This window comes from Pteronotus mesoamericanus, unplaced genomic scaffold (assembly GCF_021234165.1).
Source record: "Pteronotus mesoamericanus isolate MK-2021 breed Mesoamerican mustached bat unplaced genomic scaffold, CSHL_Meso_final contig_32, whole genome shotgun sequence".
NCBI classification, from domain to species: domain Eukaryota; kingdom Metazoa; phylum Chordata; class Mammalia; order Chiroptera; family Mormoopidae; genus Pteronotus; species Pteronotus mesoamericanus.
In genome coordinates, this window is record NW_026555134.1 from 2,407,407 (window position 1) to 2,428,942 (window position 21,536).

The window sequence follows — 21,536 nt, forward strand, 5'->3', positions numbered from 1 at the left end:
CTCCTGCTGAGCCTATTCCCATAGTGGTCATCTGCCACCACTACCCTCCCAGTCAGCCAGGTTAAGGAAATTATACTTTATCTCCAGAGCAACAGGAACCAGAGAAATGATAGTGTTATGGCTGAATTTGAGAAAGGTCACTCAAGCTTCAGTGTGAAGAATGAAACGGAAGGACGGAGTAAAGATTTGAAAAGACCAGATTGGAGGCCATTGGAGGCAACTGCACATGCCTTCTCACTTTGCTTTTCCCGAACAGCTGTATTATCTCATTATCTCCTTTTTCCCTCCAAGAAACTCTGCTTTGACCATTTAATCCACATCCTCAGTCATTATCAGCAAAAATAAAATCTGGTTCCTCTTACCTTGAGGGCAGAGGTGCTTCGTCTTCAAAGGGTGAGATGATGGTGGCCTCATGGTGACTGTGGTGCCGGCAGTGGGCATGCTGGTCCCTCTGCCAGTCCGAGGGCCCTCCTGCCGCTCCGTTACGGCCTTTCCTTCACAAACAGCCCTCCCAGCTCTACTGTCCTTCCTGGTGAAGTGAAACGATCCAGCTGACACTTGCCTCCCTCTCATGTTTTTCTGCTTCTCAAGAAAAAGAAGAGGAGGGTCACATTGTAGCTGCAGATTGTTTGAGGGAACTTCTAGGAAGTTTTCTTCATCTGGGACCTCTTTCTACTCAGCACCCACTGGCAAATGTCGCGGTCATTTGTTCAGGTTCCACAAATCTCCCACCTGCTCTAGAAGGGAAAATAAAATTGCAAGTATGTTAGAGAGGGCAGGGCCCATGCACAGATACATCTGGGAAATAGGAAAATGCTATAGGGGGCCTCGTAGAAAAAATAAATGCTACTCTTTTCTTACGGCTTTCTTTTCTTTGTCGTAGGCAAACCGTTAAGCTATTTATCGGACCCTGATAAAATCCCATAGCTCACGCGCCCCCTGCCTCGTCTCCAGTCTCATGCTCACATCCTCAGGAGTTTGGTTCCCCTGAACTGAGGGGCTGCTGTCTATTTAATCACGTATTATCCTCTAGTCCAGGTAGCAAGCACTTTCCTTCCAGCAGGTGAGAGAACTGTGCTGCTTCCAGCAGGTGAGAGAACTGTGCTGCTTCCAGCGGGCTCGTTTTGCACAGCCTGGTCTTCCAGAGTGCCGGCGGCCTGTCCAGTGGCCCCCTGTCATGGGAACCTGCTGCCTCCCTATCGCATACCTGGTGAGCAGTCACGGCTCCTCTACCCTTTAAGGGGTGCAGATGCCCTGGTGCACATTCTGAGGAGTAGATAGAGTAGAATTAAAAAATATGTCTAATGAGCAGATGAAGGAACCCATATTCAGCTCAGACAAGAGGAGGCCCACAGAGTTACCAGGGCTGCCTTCAGGTGGTTCAAAGATCGACAGGTTGTCACGAGGAAGAGAGGCTAAATTTGTTCTTTCTGATCTCAAGGGAGAGGATAAGAGTGAAGGGAGGAACATTCCAGGGTTTCAGCTCCGTGTAGGGAAGGGCTTTTTAATTGTCATTAGATCTTCAGGGGTGGACCCGACTTTTTCTTGAGGTTGAGGGCAATTCAAGCTTTGATTGGATAACTTTTTGCTGTGGTGCCAAGGGAATTTTTCCTATTAACAGGGCATTTACACTAGATTAGAGGTACGGTTCCTTCCAGCCTTGGACTGGTTCTTGAGCCCTCCTGGTGACTAAAAACCTTGCACTCTTTGGAGACTGTTCCCAGGGTACAGGATGAAATACAGCAATGTGTATAAAGAACCTGGAAGCGCATTACTCACAGTGCGAAGGCGCAGTGGGGCGTAACTGTCTATATAGGCATGTTTTAGATTAGGGAAGAGACTGCAAAGAGCAATTAATCAAATTAAAGCAGCATTAGGAATCCATGTGGACAGAAGGCAATTCATTGCCATCAAATACTGAACACATCAATCAGGCTCTAATTGCTATATGGTTATTTTTTAGCAGAAGATATTTGAAAATTTTGCAGTTTTCCAGTAAAAGTAGTGATAAGGAAAGCATTGTCTGGAATTATTTAACATGATGTAGGTTTGCTAAAAAGTAAAGCTAGCAAAGAAAATACCTCATTTCTGCCTCCTGTATTCATCTTCTTTGGAAGAGAGTCAGAGCATTTTAGAGCTAAAACTACCGGCAAATCCCCATTCTCCTGCCCCCTCCTCTGCTGGACAGCTGAGCAGCAGGGATTGGCACAGGCCACATGCAGCCAGCATCTGTGACTGTGTGTCTATGACCAAGGCCTGGCTACCTCTGGTCTCAGGTCTACTGAGTTGTGTTTCTGCAATTTAACCCAGCACATTCCCCCTCTCTGCACAGGTCCCCCTTCTGGTAAAGGGTTCACACTTGTGAGATCGTGGCTGAAATTTGGGTTTCAGTTTTTCTGCCTGGTCAGAGCTAGCACCATCATGAGATATGACATCACGAGACCGACACCATCTGGATGTCACTCCTGTGCCTTTAAAGAGGACAGGGAGTCATGGAAAGGAGGGCCTTGGAAATACGCTCTGAACAGTGCACTGTGTCTTTGCTGTTGACTCTCTAGATACTTTATTTATATCCAGTAAAATCCCATTACAGAAAATGTAATTCCAGCAGAGTGCTCCATAAAATCATGCTGTTTGTGCGAGATCCACACGGACTGCCTTTTATTTAGCAGGTGCTGCTGAATTCTCTGTAATGGATAATGTGCTACAACAGAATTATCCCTCAAACCCTGTGACTGTAATTCAGTTTGCTTACAGGTCTCCACAGCTTTCCACAGACTAGCTTCTGAGGTGGTTTCTAGGGAGGGAGTGGGGCGTAGTGGAAAGAACACCGGCTTCGAAACCCAGGCATACTGGGTTGGAATCTGGGTCTGCCTTGGTTCTGTGTCTTTGGGCAAGGGATCTAACTTCTGAATTTCCATTTTCTCATCCTCAAAGTGGGGCTAATACTGTCTTCTTTATAGGGGGATTTTATGTGTACAAAGGTACTGGTACGACATGTGGGTCCTTTTCCTTATCACATTAAAAAAAAAAGGGATGCCAGGTATGTACCTACCGTTTGTAGCAAAAAACTTATTTGCTCACTGACTACAGCCACAGAAGTTGAGGAGAAGAGGAAAACAGATTTCAGTTCTTCTTAAAGTTCTCTCCAGAGAGCCCTCAACAATCAAACTGGATGTTAGAAATAATTCAGTTGTACTAATTTGTCAGATGACAAATTGAGGCTGCCAGTGCCCTAGTGAGTGGCCCAGAGACATAGACCTCACGGTGCTCCTGGTTGAGGCTCGCATTCTGTGTGGTTTGGGGTGACGAAGACCTGGCTGGTGACATTGGGCAGGAAGGAGGCTGTGAGGAGGCACAGATGGGAAAGGACGTCCGATTTGAATGATAACCAGTGAGTTACGTGCTGAGGAAAGGGAGACACTGGCTCAGAGAAATTCTATAGGTAGAATCTAGGTAGGGCTGCTTACTAGACCACAGTGCCTTCTGTCTCACGTGAGAACTGAGCGTCTGGCTCTCGGGTTCTACCACCCTCTCTGGAGAGAGGGTGATGTGACATCTCAGAGAGCGAGGGTGGCAGGAGGAGCAGCTCTGACCTTGAGTCAGAGGGAGGGAGTTTTGCATATGTGCACATACATGTTGGAAGGGAGAAGGTGGTACAAGTGGGGAAAATGAGAGAAGAGAATGGGAACAAACACTTACTGAGTACCTGCTATGTGCTTGACACATTTTATGTTATCCATAAAATTATTTTAATGACTCTGTGGTTAGTATTATTTCTATTCTTAGTTTATAGATGAGGAAACTGAGGCTTAGAGAATATAAGGAGCTCCCTGAGACCACACAGGTTTCAGCAATATAGACCTGGTTGAATGAAATATACAACATTTGCCGCTTCTGAACCCATGCCTACAAACAACCCAGGATTTGGTAGAAGAAAGAGCTAAGTGAAATGAGAACTTTTTCCATTCCGTGTTCTGCGCTACATTTTTTTTCCTGCATATAATCATTGAGTTTCCACTTTAGAAGCCTCGAAGGAAGATCTGAACTCTCCATAAACTGACATTATGGTTTCTAGGGATACCTCCATTATAAAGGCCATCATAATTATTAAAGATGGTCCATTAAATCTTCAAAGAATTCCAGTTCAATTCAACAGAATTCCCCCACCCCTCACCCCTGGAAGAGCCTAATACATGCAAGGTGCCATGCCAAGTGACAGAGGGAAAACCAAGTCCAGCGAGGCAGGCTCCACGTCCTTAGCTGATGGGGTAGAAGCCAACAGTCATTCCTCAGGGCAGACGGTAGGAAAACTGAGTTCTGAGGGCTTGGGATTGCTGTGGGGTTCCAAGAAGAGAAACCATGTATCTGAATGTGTTCTCCTAAGGGAGATGGTGATTTCTGAAATCGCTCTGAGTGGACAGGCAGGATTTCCGAAGGCAGGGGTTGCGGTGGAAGACGCAGGGCAGGGCCAGGCCACGGGATGGTCAGGGAAGGTGGTAACGGGGTAGAGTGTTTGGTTGGCTGAGAGTAGAGAATGGGTATCAACAATTAAAAACTACCTTAAGTTTGTTGGTTGTAAAAGTGACATGTGCATTAGAGAAAATTTGAAAAATACGTAAAAACACAAATGAGAACAACCAGAGGAAGCTATCATTCCAACAATTTATTGCATTTCTTTTCAGACTGTCATTCAATCTATAAAATTTTTTTAAAACCCTTCTTTTTGATTATGACAGTTGAAATACATACTTCTTTAGAAATTTGGAAAATACTGAAGAGTATAAGAAAATAAAAATCACTGCTAATCTTTACTCAGAGATAATATCCACTATTATATTTAGTTTATTCCTCTTGAGTCTGTTTTTCAAAGTGTATACATTAAACCAAATATGAACAAATTCTTTATACAGTTTAATGTCCTGCCTTTTTCCCCTTAACATAATATTTGAATAGTTTTCTATGGAATTAAATAATCTTAAAAAGACGATGTGTAATACTTTATTACAAACTTATTACAAATTATATACAAATAAACCATCATTTATTAAATACTTTAATATTAAATATTTAGGTTGTTTCAATTTTTTTATTGTAAATAATACTGTTACAACATTTTTGAAAAATCAGTATTTGTCAATTAAAAAATATTTCCCTAGAAGTGTTTCTTAGCCGTGAAATCATCAGATAAAAAGGTGTTATCATTTTTAAGATTCTTGCAAATTACCTCTCTGTGGTTTTAAAGGAGACAAATGACATGTTTGAAAGGGTATGCGCTAAAGACCCACCCGGAAGCAACGTGGAAGATCGGGGGCAGTGAGGGAGCAGCCGGGGCAAGATGACAGCAGAAGAGGCAGTAACTAGCTGGCGAGTTCCTGAACTAGGGTAGCGCTAATGGGAAGGGAGCGAGAACAGAGGGGACTGGGCGCCAGGAAACTGCTCAGGCTGAGACAAGTAAAAGGCGACTGCCAGCTTTCCTGTTCAGGGTCTAGGAAAATGCCAATGCAACGGAAGCCAATAGAGACATCAGAAGATGCTGGCTCAGTTTGTCAATCCGGCGGCATTAGATAGAGTGAATTCAAGGTGTCCACTCGCCTTCCAGGTGGAGGTACCCAGCAGGGGGTTGGAAATGCGTGTCTTTCCAAAGCTTGCCTAGGTGGATGGTCAAGGGTTAGGCCTCTAGGTTGGACCATTTTTCAAATAGTTGATATGTGGTTTGAATTATACAGAAAAGGCTGCTTTAAAAGTGTAAAAAGGAAAGTAGATAATGTACCTTACGAGGAAGCTAAAGAGGCAAAATGATTTCGTCCTTGAACTGTCAGAAGCTGTGGAGGAGTTGGGGGAGAGGGACGCAGTCTCAGGAGGGGATGGCGATGTCACTCGTGCTATCCTGTCTAACTTTCGGAGGTCCTAGTAGTGGCGGGTGGCCCTGGAAGTGGCCATGAACATGGCCGTGTTCTGTGTGAAGTCAAAAAGTAGGGAAAACTTTTCGAGCAGGAAGAGGAGGAACATTTGGATAAAATGTTGAAGGAACATGTGGTCACTGCACATGTTCTTTTGAAAACTCGGCCTCCCTGCTGGTTTCCGCTCTGACAGGACAGACCGCTCTTCCTGCCCCATCTGTTGTCTGGGGGTTGTTTTGCAGTGACACCTTTTGCGGGCAGAGTTGGAGAATGGGGTATGCTGGTTAACGGAGGGCGGGGGGTGCTAGTCAGCAGAAGTGCCCTCGCCAGTTCGTGCAGGGTACTGAGGGAGGGAAGTCTCAACAAATTTCTTTTTTTAAATTTTATTTTCAATTACAGTTTATGTTCAATATTATTGTGTATTATTTTCAGGTGTACAGCATAGTGGTTAGACAATCATGTATGTCCCAAAATGCTCCCCCCCACCGCTGATGTTTCAAGAACTCACCTGGCACCATACAGTTATTACAATATTATTGACTATATTTCCTGTGCTGTAATTTACATCACAATGACTGTTTTGTAACTACCAATCTACTTCTCAATCCCTTCTTTTTCACCCAGCCACCCAAGGACTCCTTCCCTCTGGCAACTATCAGTCTGTTCTCTGCAAATATGAGTTCGTTTGTGTTTTGTTTATTCATTTATTTTTTTCTTTAGATTCTACATGTCAGTGAAATCATATGGTACTTGTCTTTCTCTGCCTGAGTTATTTCACTTAGCATAATACCCTCTAGGTCTATCCATGCTGTCGCAAACGGTTAAGATTTCATTCTTTTTTATGGCCAAGTAATATTCCATTGCATATATATACCACTTCTTTTCTATATACTCATCTATTTATGGGTACTTGAGTTGCTTCCATATCTTGGCTATTGTAATAACGCTTCAATGAACATAGGGGTACATATATTTTTTTCAAATTAGTGTTTTGGGTTTCCAGAAGTGGAATCACTGAGTCATAAGGCAGTTTCGCTTTTAATTTTTTGAGGACCCTTCATACTGTTTTTCTTAGAGGCTGTACCAATCTTCTTTCCTACCAATGGTGCACAAGGGTTCCCTTTTCTTCACATCCTCACCGACACTGGTCGTTTGTTGATTTATTGATGATAGTCATTCTGACAGGCACAAGGTGATATCTCATTGTGGGTTTAATTTGCATTTCTCTAATGATTAGTGATGTTCAGCATCTTTTCATATGTCTGTTAGCCATTCGTGTGTCTTCTTTGGAGAAGTCTCTATTCAGACCTTTGACCATTTTTAAATTGGATGGTTTGTTTATTTGGAATGTAGTTGCATCAGTTCTTCATACATTTTGGATATTAACCCTTTTTGGATGTATCGTTGGTGAATATCTTCTTTCATTCAGTAGGTTATATTCTTCTTCCCTGACTAGTTCTTTTTATGGTTTCTCTGTCCTTTTTAATTCTTGATATCTCTTTGTTAAAGTTCTCACTGAGTTCATCTATTCTTTCCCTAAGTTCCTTGCACATCCTTATAAGCATTGTTTTGACTCGGTATCAGGTAGATTGCTTTCTACATTTTATGTAGTTGTTTCTTTCTGGAGATTTCTTCTGTTCTTTTATTTGGGGTATTGTTTTTTGTTTCCTTATTTTGCCTGCCTCTCTGTGTTTGCTTCTGTGTATTAGGTACATTTGCTGTGTCTCCCAGTGTTGGCTGGGTGGCCTCATGTAGTAGGTGTCCTATAGGGCCCAGTGGTGCAGTCTGCTCACCTGAGCCGCGTGCTGCAGCAGCGTCCCTTGTGGGAGTTACGTGAGCCCTCCTGTCGTATCTGAGTCTTGGTTGCTGTTGGCATGCCCGTGGGTTGGGCCGACCTTCAGGCTGGCTGGCTGTGAGGGCTGGCCGTGACCACCGTGTATGAGCCGCTGTGTGAAGGCTCACCTCCTGACGTGGAATTTGCCCAGCAGAGTCTGGTGCCTGCCAAATTCTCAACAGATTTTAAAAGGATATAATGAAGACCACATTCTCTGAGCACAATGCAATAAAATTGCATCAAAATGAAAAGATAGTATAAAAAACAGGCCATACATTTGAAAATTAAAATGTACAAACTTAATTCTTGGGTTAAAAAGGAAATAACATGGAAATTATAAAATACTTCGTAAAGAATGGCAAGAAAAGTACTATATATCTAAATATGTGGGATCTATCTAAAGCAAAATTTAAAGGTAAATGTGTAGTAAAATATACTTACCAGAAAACAAGAACACTTGAAAATAAATAAGCTAATTATTCGTATAGAGAAAGTAGGAAAAGAACAGACTAAAAGTAAATTGCACAACCAGGTACTAGCAAAGAAGGAGCGGAAATAGAAATCAAAGAAGAGGATCAATAAAAGCCAAGCTTTGTTCTGTGATGTAAACCTGTAAAATAAAAATAGGAAAATTTGAATAAATAAAAAACAATACATTTAAATTCAACCCTATTCCCTACCTTCTCCTTTCCAAAAACACAAGGTGGTTCAGAAAGTTTTATTGTAATTTCAAAGGAACGAATAATCCTTTCCTAATTCAGTGCTACATGTGAGGGGGAGAAAGTTAGCCAATTTATTTTATGAGACCAGTGTAACCTTGATACTACTTCTGGACAGGAGAGTTCAAAGAGGTAAAATTATGACAGATTTTTCTTGTGAATTTAAGTGAAAAATTTTCAAATGAAATGTTAGCAAAAGTAATTCTTCAATATTGAACTGCACTGTGAGTGGATAAGGTTTCCTGTAGGATGGTTCAGAAAATTATATAAATACAATATACTACCTGAAGAGGTTAGACAAGGGAAACCATATGATCCTCTCAAAAGAATGTAGCATTGTTAAAACTCAAAACTCATGCATGATAAAAAGCTCTTTACAAAATAGAAATGGAAGGAAGCTTTCTTAGTCTGTAAAAGAGTATCTATCAAAACATGAGGCAAACTTCATACTTATTGGAGCATGCTCACTAATGTTAGGGTGAGACAAGGGTTCCCACCATCACCCTATTATTCAGCATTATCCAGGAGGCCCTAGCCAATGCAATAAAATGAGATAAAGAAAGGAGAAGAATAATTAGATATAAAACTGTCATTTGTATAAAATATGTTTCTCTGTATAGGAAATCAAAGAGAAGATGGAGACAATTCATTAGAACGAAAAAGAGAATTCTCTAAGTTTTCTGACTATGTGAAAAACATACTAAAATCAATGGTATTTTATATCCCAGCTATAAGCAATAAAAAAGTGTAATAGAAAAAATAGTGTTTAGAGCAGCAACACAAATCATAGGATACATAGAACTATATGTAATAAAAATGTGTAAGACTTTTATGGAGGAAATAATAACATGGTATTGAAGGACATCCAAAAAGAGCTGAATAAATGGACAACTATATTATGTTCATTGATGGAAAGACTCAATATTATTAATATGGCAAAATATTAAATTAATCTATAAGTTCAATGTAATTATAATACAAATCTTAACAGAATAGTTTATGGAACTTGACAAGCTAATACTAAACTAAGTTTGGAATAGTAGTGGGCCAAGAATAGCAAAGAAAATCTTAAAGAAGTATAGGATAAGAAGACTTGCTCTACTATGATTCATTAAAACTAGAGGAATTGCAGCCCCTGATCTTTCCCTAGAAACCTGTTCCACCCACTCCCCCTCTATTCTCCACTCAAGGCAATAATATTAAGAATCATCTTTGACTCTTTCTTTCTCTCAAACCCTGCTTCCAATCTGCCAGGACCTCCTTTTGGCTCTATCGTCAAAATATATCCAAAATCTGACCATGAGTGGTGACTACGTCTTCTACCACCTGGCCTGATCATTTCTCACTTCTGTGCTTGGTCCACTTCAGTCCATTCTCAGCAGAGGAAAGCTAGAGTGATCCTTGTGAAGCATAAGTCACTTCGTCTCCTTTCCTGCTCAAAATACAATAGCCATCCATTTCACTCAGAGTAAAATCCTAAGTCCTTAAAGAGCGCAAAGGCCCTACATGCCTGGCTTACTGATTCTGTCTCACTACCTTCTCATGCTCACTCCACTCAAGCCACACTGGCTCCTCTCCTTTCTCTTAAACATAGCAGGCATATTCTTGGCGCATTTGAAGTGACTGTTTCCTTTACCTGGAACACACTGTACCTCAGATATCTGAATGGGTGACCACCTTACTGCATTCAAGCCTTTGTTTGAAGCCATCATCTCTTTGAGGCCTACCTTGAACACATTGTTTAATATTGCATTCTCCCTAGCACTCCTGACCCCCGACCTTGCCCCGCTTTTTTTTTTAAAGTAGCTCTATATTTTTAACTTGTTACATCATGTACTTCTTTATTATTTTTAGTGCTTAATGTTCATCTTTTGCCAGTAGAGTGTAAGCACTATAAGAGGGTAGGGTCTTTGTTTTGTTCACTCAGGTATTTCAAGTACATAGAGTACTTATTGGCACAGTAGGCAATGCATAAATATTCGTTGGGTAAACTACTGAAGAACAATATGTTATTGGTGCAGAACTTGGCAAATGAGTGGAACATAATAGGTAGTCCAGAAATAGGACCACTCATAATGACAAATAATAAAGATGACATTAGAGATAAGTGGGGAAATAATTGTTTATCTAATAACTAATAATTTATTTTGATATTTGGATATCTATATAGAAAATTAAATTGAATCCCTACCCCATGCCCTACACAAAAAAATGTTTCCAGGTGAATTAGCAGCCTAAAGATCAAAAGTTTAAAACTTATGAAAATAAGGATATTATCTTTATAACTTTAGTGTATGGCAAGAGTTCTTATGCATGATACACAAAAAGCACAAATAATAAAGGAAAATGCAGAGAAATTTAACCATAATTAAAATTATGACAGTAGGCATAAAAATGAAGGTGAAAGGCAAATCCAGAACAAGATATCTGCATACATAAAAATGACCAAAAATTAGTATTTAGAATATATAAAAACAACAAACCAACAAGAAAATGTAATAACCTAATAGAAAAATGGACAAAAGCAACTTACAAAAGAGCAAAAATGAAACCCAAATATGAAAACTTATAGGATGCAGGAAAAGCAGTTGTAAGAGGGACATTTGTTTTGATAAATGCCTACATTGAAGAAAAATAAAGATCGCAAATAAACAACCTAACTTTACACCTGAAGGATTTAGAAAAAGAAAAACAAACTAAGCCCAAAGTTTGCAGAAGGAAGGAAATAATAAAGATCAGAACAGAAATAAATGAAATGGATACCAAAAAGGCAATAGGGGAAAAAAATCAATGAAACTAAGAGTTGGTTTTTTTTTTTGAAAAGATAAACAAAATTGAGAAAACTTTAGCTACACTAGCCAAGAAAAAAGGCAAGAGGGGAACAAATATAAATTAAATATGAGAGATTACAACTAATACAACAGAAATACCAGGGGTCATAAGGGGCTGCTATGAAAAATTATGTGCTAACAAATTGGATAACAAAGAAGAAATGGATGAATTCCTAGAAACGTAAAACCTACCAAGATGAAATCATGAAGAAATAGAAAATCTGAACAAACTGATAATGACTAAGGAGATTGAGGCAGTAATTAAAAACCTCCCCAAGAAGGAAAGCCTAGGGCCAGATGGCTTCACTGGTAAATTTTATTAAACATCCAAAGAAGAATTAACACCAGTCCTTCTCAAACTCTCCCAAAAAATTGAAGAGGAGGGAGTGCTCCCAAACTTACTTTATGAGGCAACATTACCCTGATATTAAAGCCAGATAAGGATGCTACAAGAAAACTACAAGCCAGTATCCCTGAAAAATACTGATGCAAAATTCTTAACAAAATATTTGCAGACCAAATTAAATAGCATATTAAAAGGGTCATATACCATGATCAAGTGGGATACAAAGATGGGTTAACATATTCATATCAATAAATGTGAGGCACCACATTAATATAATGAAGGATAAAAATCATATGATTTCTCCATAGATGCAGAAAAAGCATTTGCCAAAATTCAATGTCCTTTCATGATAAAAAGCTCTCAATAAATTTGAGAAGGCATAGAAGGAATATACCTTAACATAATAAAGATTGTATATGACAGATCCACTGCTAACATCCTACTCAATGATCAAAATCTGAAAACTTTTCTATTTGCATCAGAAACAAGACAAGAGTGCATTCCTATTTAACTTTGTACTGGAAGTCCTAGCCAGAATAATTAGGCAAGAAAAAGAAATAAAAGATATAATATCAGAGAGGAAAAATTAAAACTGTCTCTGCATATGGCATGATCTTCTATATAGAAAATCCTAAAGACTTCATTGAAAAAAAGAGCTGTTAGAACTAATCAATGAATTCAGTTGCAGGATATGAAATTAACATAGGAAAATCAGTTGCATTTCTATACACTAACAATGACATAACTGGAAGAAAAATGAAGAAAACATTCCTACTCATAATAGCATTAAAAAAATATAATACTTAGGAATAAATTGACCCAAGGGAGTGAAAAATCTGTACACTGAAAATTATAAGATACTGATGAAAGAAATTGAAGAAAACATGAAGAAGTGGAATGATATTCCATGTTCACGGATTGAAAGAATTAATATTGTTAAAAATGTCTGTATTACCTAAAGTGTTCTATAGATTTAATACAGTTCCACACCAAGCCCAATATCAAAATCCCAATGGCATTTTTCACCGTAATAGAAAAAACGTTCTAAAATTTGTTTGGAACCAAAAAAAGACCCCAAATAGCCAAAGCAGTTCTGAGAAAGAACAAAACTGGACACATCACATTTCCTGATTTCAAATTATACTGCAAAGCTATAGTATCAAAACAGAATGGTACTGCCATAAAAACAGACACACAGATCAGTGAAATAGAGTAGAGAGGCCAGAAATAAACCTACAAATATGTGATGAAAGAACAATTGACAATGGAATCAAAAATAGTAAATGATGTTGAAAAATGGATATTCATAAAAATGAACTTTAAATGGACTGAAGACTTGAACATAAGACCTGAAACAATAAAACTGCTAGAGGAAAACATAGAGAAAAACTCCTTGGCATTGGCTTTGGCAGTGATATTTTGGTTATACCTAAAGCACAAGAAGCAAAAGCAAAAATAAACAAGTGGGATTATATCAAACCTAATAGCTTCTGCAAAGCAACAGAAACCAGCCACAGAATGAAGAGGCAATGGTATAGAAAAAATATTTGAGAATAATGAAAACACCCAAATAATTTGATTAAAAAAGGTCAGGGGACTTGAATAGACATTTTTCTAAAGAAGACATTCAGATAGACAAGAGGTACATGAAAAGATGCTCAACATTGCTAACGATTAGGGAAATGCAAAATCAAAACCACAGTGACATATCACCTCACACCTGTCTTTTTTGTCAAAAAAGACAAAAGATGACAAGTATTGGTGAGGACATGGAAAAAAGGGAACTGCAGTTGGTGGAAATGTAAATTGGTATAGACATTATGGAAAACAGTATGGAGATTCTTAAAAAATTAAAAATAGAACTACCATATGATCAAGCAATTCCACTTCTGGGTATTTATCCAAAGGAAATGAAATCGCTATCTTGAAGAGATATCTGCACCCCCATGTTCATTCTAGCATTTTTCACAACAATTAAGAGATGGAAACAACGTAAGTGTCCATCAAGAGATTAGTGGTTAAAGAATATGTGGGGGATTCTCTCTCTCTCTCTCTCTCTCTCTCTCTCTCGCACACACACACACAGACAGAAGATACTATCCAGTCATAGAAAAAGAAAGAAATCCTTCCATTTGTGACAAGATGGATGGACTTTGAGGGCATTACACTAACTGAAATAAGTCAGAGAAAGACAAATACTTTATGATCTCACTTGATATCTAAAAAATGTCAAAACTCATAGAAACAGAATAGGATGGTGATTGCCATAGGCTTGGAGGTAGGGGAAATGGGAAGATGTTGGTCAAAGGGTACAAGCTTCTGGTTACAAGGTAAGTTCTGGGGATCTAATATTCACCATGGCGACTATATTTAATAATGCTGTACTTTATACTTAAAAGTTGCTAAGAGAATAGATCTTAAATGTTCTCACTATAAAAAATGTAATTATGCGAGGCGATGGATGGGTTAACTATCTTTATTTTAATAACTTCACAATATATACGTGTGTCAAATTGTCAAATTGCATACCTTAAACTTACACAATGCCATTTGTCAGTTTAATCTCATTAAAGCGGGAAAAAAAATTAAAGTTAAAAAAACAACAACACAGTACCACCAAAGTTTTTGCCAAAGGGTGAAATCTGAGTCTGATCAAGCCTCAGGATCTAGCAGCAAACTTGCAAGAAATACTGAGGATAGAGGAACAAGTTGTATTGCACCATGAGAATACAAATAACCAAATCCACACTGTGGGAATCTCTGCAGGTCAAGTGGCCCACATTTTCTTCAGTGGATAAAACAAAAGGAAAAGAATGGAGAGGGAACTTGTCAATTAAAAGAGCTTAAAGATGTCAAATTTTTAAAACTGAGCACGACCCAACAATAGTATTAGGACGGGCACTTTGAGTGATAAAAATAGAAAGATACATAAGGAAGTGATTACAATAAAAGTCAGGCAAATGATTACTTTGGAGGAAGGAAAGTATTGTGATTGGGGTGTGATACAAAGAGGGAATTCTTGGGTGAATGGCAAAGCTCTGTATCTTGATCTGAGTGGTGGTTGCAAGGATATTCACCGGGCAGTAATGCATTGACATATGCATTTGTTTTGTGTGGTTTTTCTGTGTCTGTCTTTTGCTTTATAATAAAGGGTTAAAATATTTTAAAGAAAATAGTGCATACTGTATCTTATTTGATGATATTCATATTGTTGATTAGATAATTGTAAATTCTGAAAACTTTGCCATAGATAAACCTGTCTGTTTAAATACCCCCCATTCACATATGCAAAACCAAATAATAGAATGGTTCTATTAGTAGATCATACTGGAAGGCACTAGTTAAAACATCTTAGTGCTTCAAGGAAGAGTTTTATTCTTACAACAGCCCCTATCCTAAAGTACCTCTCCAGAGATGTTGACATTGATTATACACAGGCCCCTGAGACATTACTTCAGCCATACGCGGGCCCCTGGAGGCCTTCGCCCAGCTGGAGCTGGGTCTTCCTTCCTTCCCCTCTAGCAGGGCTCTTGTCTTGGTTGCTGTTAACCGTCCAAAGGAGATGGAATATCTCTCTTCTTGTAGCAAATATCTTGTTCGGTTTGGCCAAGCCCATTTGAGTTTTATAAACCTATACCATGCGGATATAGCGAAGGTATATGCAGAGGATGTAGAGTCTGGGGCCATCTAAATGGGGCTGTAGACCATGGTCAGTGTAGGCTGGCTGCTAAAATAGCCCAGGATATATTGGCCTGTAGAATACTTGCTGCACCATCACTGTTAGTCATTGTGTGATTCGGAAATATTTTATTCAATGAACCTGCCGACTTCTGAACCTCAGGGGATAGAGTGCCTTTGGCCTGGTGCCCTGTGCACCTCCTGGATGTGCTTGTGGCCTTTTATGCTCGGTGATGCTGCCCAGATCACTTTTTACCCAGCTGTCTCCAGAGATTTCCTGCCATCATTCCTGTGATGGTTAATTTTACCTGTCAACTTGAGCTGGGTAAGGGGTCCCCAGATAAAACGTTGTTTCGAGGTGTGTGTGTGTGTGGGTGTTTCTGGATGAGATTAGCATTTGAATTGGTAGGCTGAGTAAAGAAGACCTCCCTCACTGATACGGATGGGCATCATTCAGCCCATTGAGGGCCAGGATTGAACAAAATGGCAGGGGAGGGGCGAGTTCACTCTGTGTGACTTGGGACATCCACCTTCTCCTGCTCTTGAACATTGGTGCTCCTGGTTATTAGGCCTTTGGGTTTGGACTGGAATTACTACCAGCTTCCTAGATCTCCACCTTTCAGACTGTAGCTAATGGGACTTCTTAACTTCCATAATTGTGGGAGCCAATTTCTCATAATACCTCTCTCTCTCTCAATAGAATATATATGCATTATTATATAGAATATTCTATTGGTTCTTTTTCTCTGAAGAACACTGACTAACATAATTCTCTCATCCGAGAAATGCAATGAAGTAAAACTAATTGTGAGTCCTTGTGCCAGAGGCTTGAGGATACTCAATTTTTATAAATAGTAAATATTTAGTTATATGCATGAGCAGCAGACAGTTCCTTTGCAAACAAGAAAATGGTGTCTAGCAATGTGTTACTCAGATAATGCATCTGCTTATGTTTTCTTTAAATTTTTTGCTTTCCTTTTAAAAATGTATACATTTTTAATTTTTGAAGTGATATGACTGTTACAGAAAAGCTTGAAAAAAGATTTCTATATTTTTACCACTGTAAATCAGTTATGGTTATAACTGTATTTTTTTCTGGCCTACTTTGGTATGAATATTTTTTCATAGTTGTAATAAAAACATGCACATAATTGTTTTTCATTGTAAATTTAGCTTCAGGCAATAATGACATAATGATATACATATTTCCATGTTGCATTGTTATCACAACAGTAATTTTTTTTATTGCATTAAATTTCATCACTTGGCTCTATTATATTTTTTAACCATTAACCTATTTTTGGTTGGTATATTTCCCTCCTCATTTGAGCAAATATAGTTTTGTAATATTATGCACATTGTTTTTTGGTTATTGTTGCTCTGAATATTTAAAGTAGAATATTACCAAGTGTCAAGAATTTCAGTAAACTTTTGTCTAATTTTTCTTTCAGCTATGCCATTGAATCTAACAAATTTAGTGATTGTAGTACGATGCATATATTAATTTGCCAACTGTTGTTCCACCCAAGATCTTCATTATATATGATGTAATAGTGCCATATAAAACTTGAGTGAGGCAGTAATCTTGTTTACATCTAGAAATTAGCCACAGAATAGCAGTTGTGCACAGTTAGAAACTCATGGTAGAAAATGAATGCACTTTGGAGCCCAGGGAAATGTAAGTCATCGTTTTCGATGTGTGTAAGTATGTGCATTCTTGGGAGATGGGTCTTAGTTTTCCTACGTTTAAAGGAATCCAGAACACCGTGTTTGCTAGTTGAATGGAATGCTACTTTTGTCAGTTTGTTTATTGCTGTTCTCTCCTTCCCTGCATTTCTCCTCTCTTTTCCCTCATTCATTATGTTCAGTAATAGAACTCAGAAAAAAATGTTCTTGTGGGGGAGCTGTGATTTACCACATGAAATTGTATAATGACTGAAAAAGATTTTAAAAACAACATATATGTGAAATTGTTAATTGAATACTTTGTCCATATGTGTTGATTTGGGGAAGTTTTCCCATTTAAATTGGTATTTTAGTGTTATCTTTCCTTGTTAGAATTTTTAAAGAAATGATGACATGGTTGCTGATTGTTAAATCAGTTTCTACTATTAATATAAGTTATTATGTTTTGACAAGTCTATAATGAATCAAGTGTGGAAATAATTGATCAAATGTAGTTATCCTTTTACTATGTTATTTGCAAAAGTGTATCTTTACTAACTTAATTAAAATGTAAGGCTTTTTATGATTTTGCACAACTAAAGCAAAGAAACGGTGTATGCAAATAATATTAAATAAAATTATTTTTAAATGTAGAAACTCTACTTTAAAAGATAAAATCTTAGTCATTTGGTTACCAAATGACAGGGGCAACTTTTTCTGTGTAACAGATCTTATAAAATGCAATGACTATCTTATTTTTGATAAAGGAATAATCAGTGTCTTACGTTTTTCTTAGGAATGGGCTGTTTCTGGGGAGCTGAGAGGAAATTCTGGACCCTGAAAGGAGTATATTCAACTCAAGTTGGTTATGCAGGAGGCTACACTCCCAATCCTACTTATGAAGAAGTCTGCTCAGGTAAGAAGAATTTGCTCCATCATATTACTAGGAGGACCAAGGAAGGGCTTGTCCCTGCTAGTAGGTAATAGGATCTTTAAAATGGAAAAATAATTTTTTTGTTTCCTCAGTTTTCTCTTTCTCATTTCTGTAAACAGACATGTTGGCCTCTCTCACTTTACATTTTAGAGATAATAAACTTCCTATGGAATGTATAATTTAGCTTTTGCTGCCAAACAGTCACTCCAAAACTTAATCATTAAAACAATCATTGATTAGCTTATGGTTTAGGAATTTAGGCTGTGCTCAGCTTGTTGGTTCTTCTGCAGGTCTTATCTAGACTCCCTCATGGGACTCCAGGCAACTAGGGGTGCCTGGGTGCCGGTTGGTTTAAGATGGCTTCACTTACATGCCTGGCAACTGGCGCTGGCTGTTGGTTAATGCTTGCTGTTGGTTGGGCTAATGGGGATGATGGACCTTGTGTCTTTGGTAGGCTCGCCTGAGTAATTCACATGGTGGTAGATACAGAGAGTCCAGGACCAGCAAGAGAGGACAAGCCCTATTCTACCAGCACTTTTTCAAGGCTATTTTGGTATCACATTTACTCTTGTCCCATTGACCAAAGCAAGTCATATTGTCTAGCTTAGAGTCAATATGGGAGGGCCTCCCCAGAGGCATGTGTACAGGGAGGTATGAAGAAATTGGGACTGTCACTGCAACAGTTTACCACATGGGTCCAAAACATGTCATATACCAGACGTGTTTTCTTGAGGGAAAAATATTAAAAGTTAGGCTATAAGGAGGGGATTGGCAAACTATGGCTCAAAGGCTAAGGCCTGCCTGCTGCCTTTTATATAAATAGTTTTATTGTAACATGGTTCTACCCATCTATTTTTATATTATCTATGAATGCTTTCATGCCATAATGGCAGAGTTGAGTGGATGCAACATAGTCTTTATGTCCTGAAAAACCTAAAATATTTATGATCTAGCTATTTATAGGAAAAAAATTTGTCGACCAAGATAGGCAGGTGCCCCATGGCAAATTCTAGCAGGAATACCAGATACCCTCTATGGATTTGTTTTTTTGTTTCTGGCCTTCAAGGATTTCCTTTACTTTTCTGTTAGCTCACGTGCCACTTAAAACACTTTTTTTTTCTTTTCAATTGTTTTCATTTAAAAAATAAAAGTTGTATATGTTTACATTGATGTTTTGCACAGTGGAATTATTACTACAGTCAAGCTAACACATCCATCTCCTCACATACTTTTTTTTTGTGGTGAGAGCACCTGTGACTTACACTCTTAGCAAATTTCAGATATGCAGTCTGGTATTGTTAACTGTAGTCTGCATGCTGTGCATTAGCTCTCTAGAACTAACTGAAAGTTTGTATACTTTGACCAACATTTCCCCATTTCCCACCACTCCCACCTCTAGGAACTACCATTCCACTCTCCGCTTCTATGAGTTGGCTCTTTTAGATTTCACATATTTGTGAGATCATACAATACTGGTCCTTTTTGCATGCCTGTCTTATTTCACTCAGCATTAATGACCTGCAGGTTTATCCATGTTGTTGCAAAGGCAAGATTTCCTTCATTTTAAAGGCTGAATAATATTCCATTATATATATTATACACACACACAAATATATATGTATACATATAAATATATGTATTTATATACCTAAATGTATGTGTGTATATATACAGCCATATATACATCACAATTTCTTTATCCACTTACCTATTAACACACGCTTAGGTTGTCCATGTCTTGCCTAACATAGTTGCTGCAGTGAATGTGGGAGCGCAGATGTCTGTTCAAGGTGTTGATTTCATTCTCTTTGGATATACACCCTAAAGAGGGATTGCTGGATTATATGATAATTCTGTTTTTAATTTTTTGAGGAATATGTATACTGTAAAACACATTTTTAAAGATTATTTTATTCACCATCTTAAGAGTTTTTAATAGGAAGGGTTTATCTATATATATAGTCCTCCATATTGACATAAATGAGATTTTTTTAAAGGCAAAAAGAGTCTTGTCTTTTAAAAATAAAGGTTTGGATTGGTTTTGTTTGGAAGGACCCCCTCTTAGCTGTCTGAGGACATCAAGAATGAAGTGGGAAGGAGTTGGAATATGGGAGTTTGTTCAATAATGAGCATAGTGAGTGTTTTCCACAACATGAATTCTGATTTTGAAATGAAATTTGAGCTGTGTAACAATGAAAATATAAAAATGCACGTCCTTATTTTCTTGCCCCTAGAGAACTGAAATACTTTGATTGCTGTTGAAAACATGGAATATCGAACAAATAATTTAATGGTTAATCCATTTTTTTCCTTGCTTCTGTTTCAAAATTAAACAAATGCTTATGCAGAGCTATAAATAGAGATTTAGATGAACCCTGGAGATTTCCCAGGTATATCCTCTTAAGTCTCAGGAATGGAAATGAATAGATTCCTTCCTGTAATTGCAGACATGACTTAATAGCCTGAGAAAAGGTTGCTAAGAAAATCTTCAAATATCTACTGCTTATACTATTATTCTCCACTAGCAAATGTTAATAGTCAATTAGAATATTGTGATTGTTTGTTCAGACTCATTCCAATTCAACTCTTTGCCTTCACAATGACAACATGCTAATTCCCCTTTGTTGAATTCCTGCTATGTACCAGACACTGTAATGAGACCTTTTTGCATCTTTGCTTTTTTGCCAGCTAACCTTCCAAACCGTCCTACAAAGTATCTCAGTCTCTATCTTTTACAGAGAGACTATAGGGGCTCAGAGAGGAAAAAGTCACTTATCCAAGGTCATAAAGCAGGAATGCCAACCTCATTAGCTTTTAGCTCAAAGTTTAGGCCATTGACTGTGGTGTAAGTCACCCAACTGTTATGTCTCAATGATTCTCCATTCACCTGTTCACGCATGCCTCCACCACATCACGTGCTCTTTCTTAAGTCTGTGTCTCTATCATACTTTTTAGTATATTGCTGTGCTTTTTAATGATTACTGTGAGGAAAACCCTTTTAAGATACAGTTCATGCAAACACTGGTTTGTTAGAGGCCTGTAGCAATGGTGAAGTAGAGACACCATGAAGCTTGGTAAAGAACTGTCTGTTTGATGTGAGCATTATGTTCGCAGTGGCATCAGGAAGCATGGTTGTCATGGAAACTTTTTCCTGATTGGGAAAGGTAGTTAGTTATAGGGTCTTACCTAGACACAGAAGGAGAGATGATTTCTTTCCCCCAGGCTTTTTTGTTTTGATCATGAAAGGGAAAAACAAAAAAGCAGAGAGAAGCTGTGATAGAAAGGTCCCTCTGGCACAGAAGTGGTAGAGCCTGGAATAGCAGAAAGGAGAACAAACGAGGTCCCCAGCTAGAGTAATTATGGTAACTAGCTAATTAAAGGTTTTTGACTGGGATGAAGCTGGGGAAGACAGAAGACAAGTGATACTGGTGGGGCTTCTCCACTGAAGCCTCAGGTGCCCAACACCTTGTTGAACAAGTCAGCCCTGGAGAGGTCTGACTTGTGAGGGAGAAAATCCAAGTCTTCACTAAGATGCATAGTAATTGCCAAGGTTTCATGTGAGAGAAATACTAGTCTATGCTCCAGTATTTGAGTTAATTTCAAAATTGCTTACTCTTATGTTTGTA

The 21,536-nt window shown here is 38.4% G+C and overlaps 1 protein-coding gene across 4 annotated transcripts in view; it reads left to right on the plus strand.

Moving 5' to 3' along the window:
• Positions 1–21,536, plus strand: part of MSRA (methionine sulfoxide reductase A) — a 337,486-nt gene that overhangs the window by 149,404 nt on the left and 166,546 nt on the right. For all 4 annotated transcript variants that reach the window (XM_054576035.1, XM_054576034.1, XM_054576033.1 and 1 more), the window contains one exon: positions 17,773–17,892. In XM_054576035.1, the coding sequence (XP_054432010.1) occupies positions 17,773–17,892 (120 nt within the window). The remainder of the gene's footprint in view (positions 1–17,772; positions 17,893–21,536) is intronic.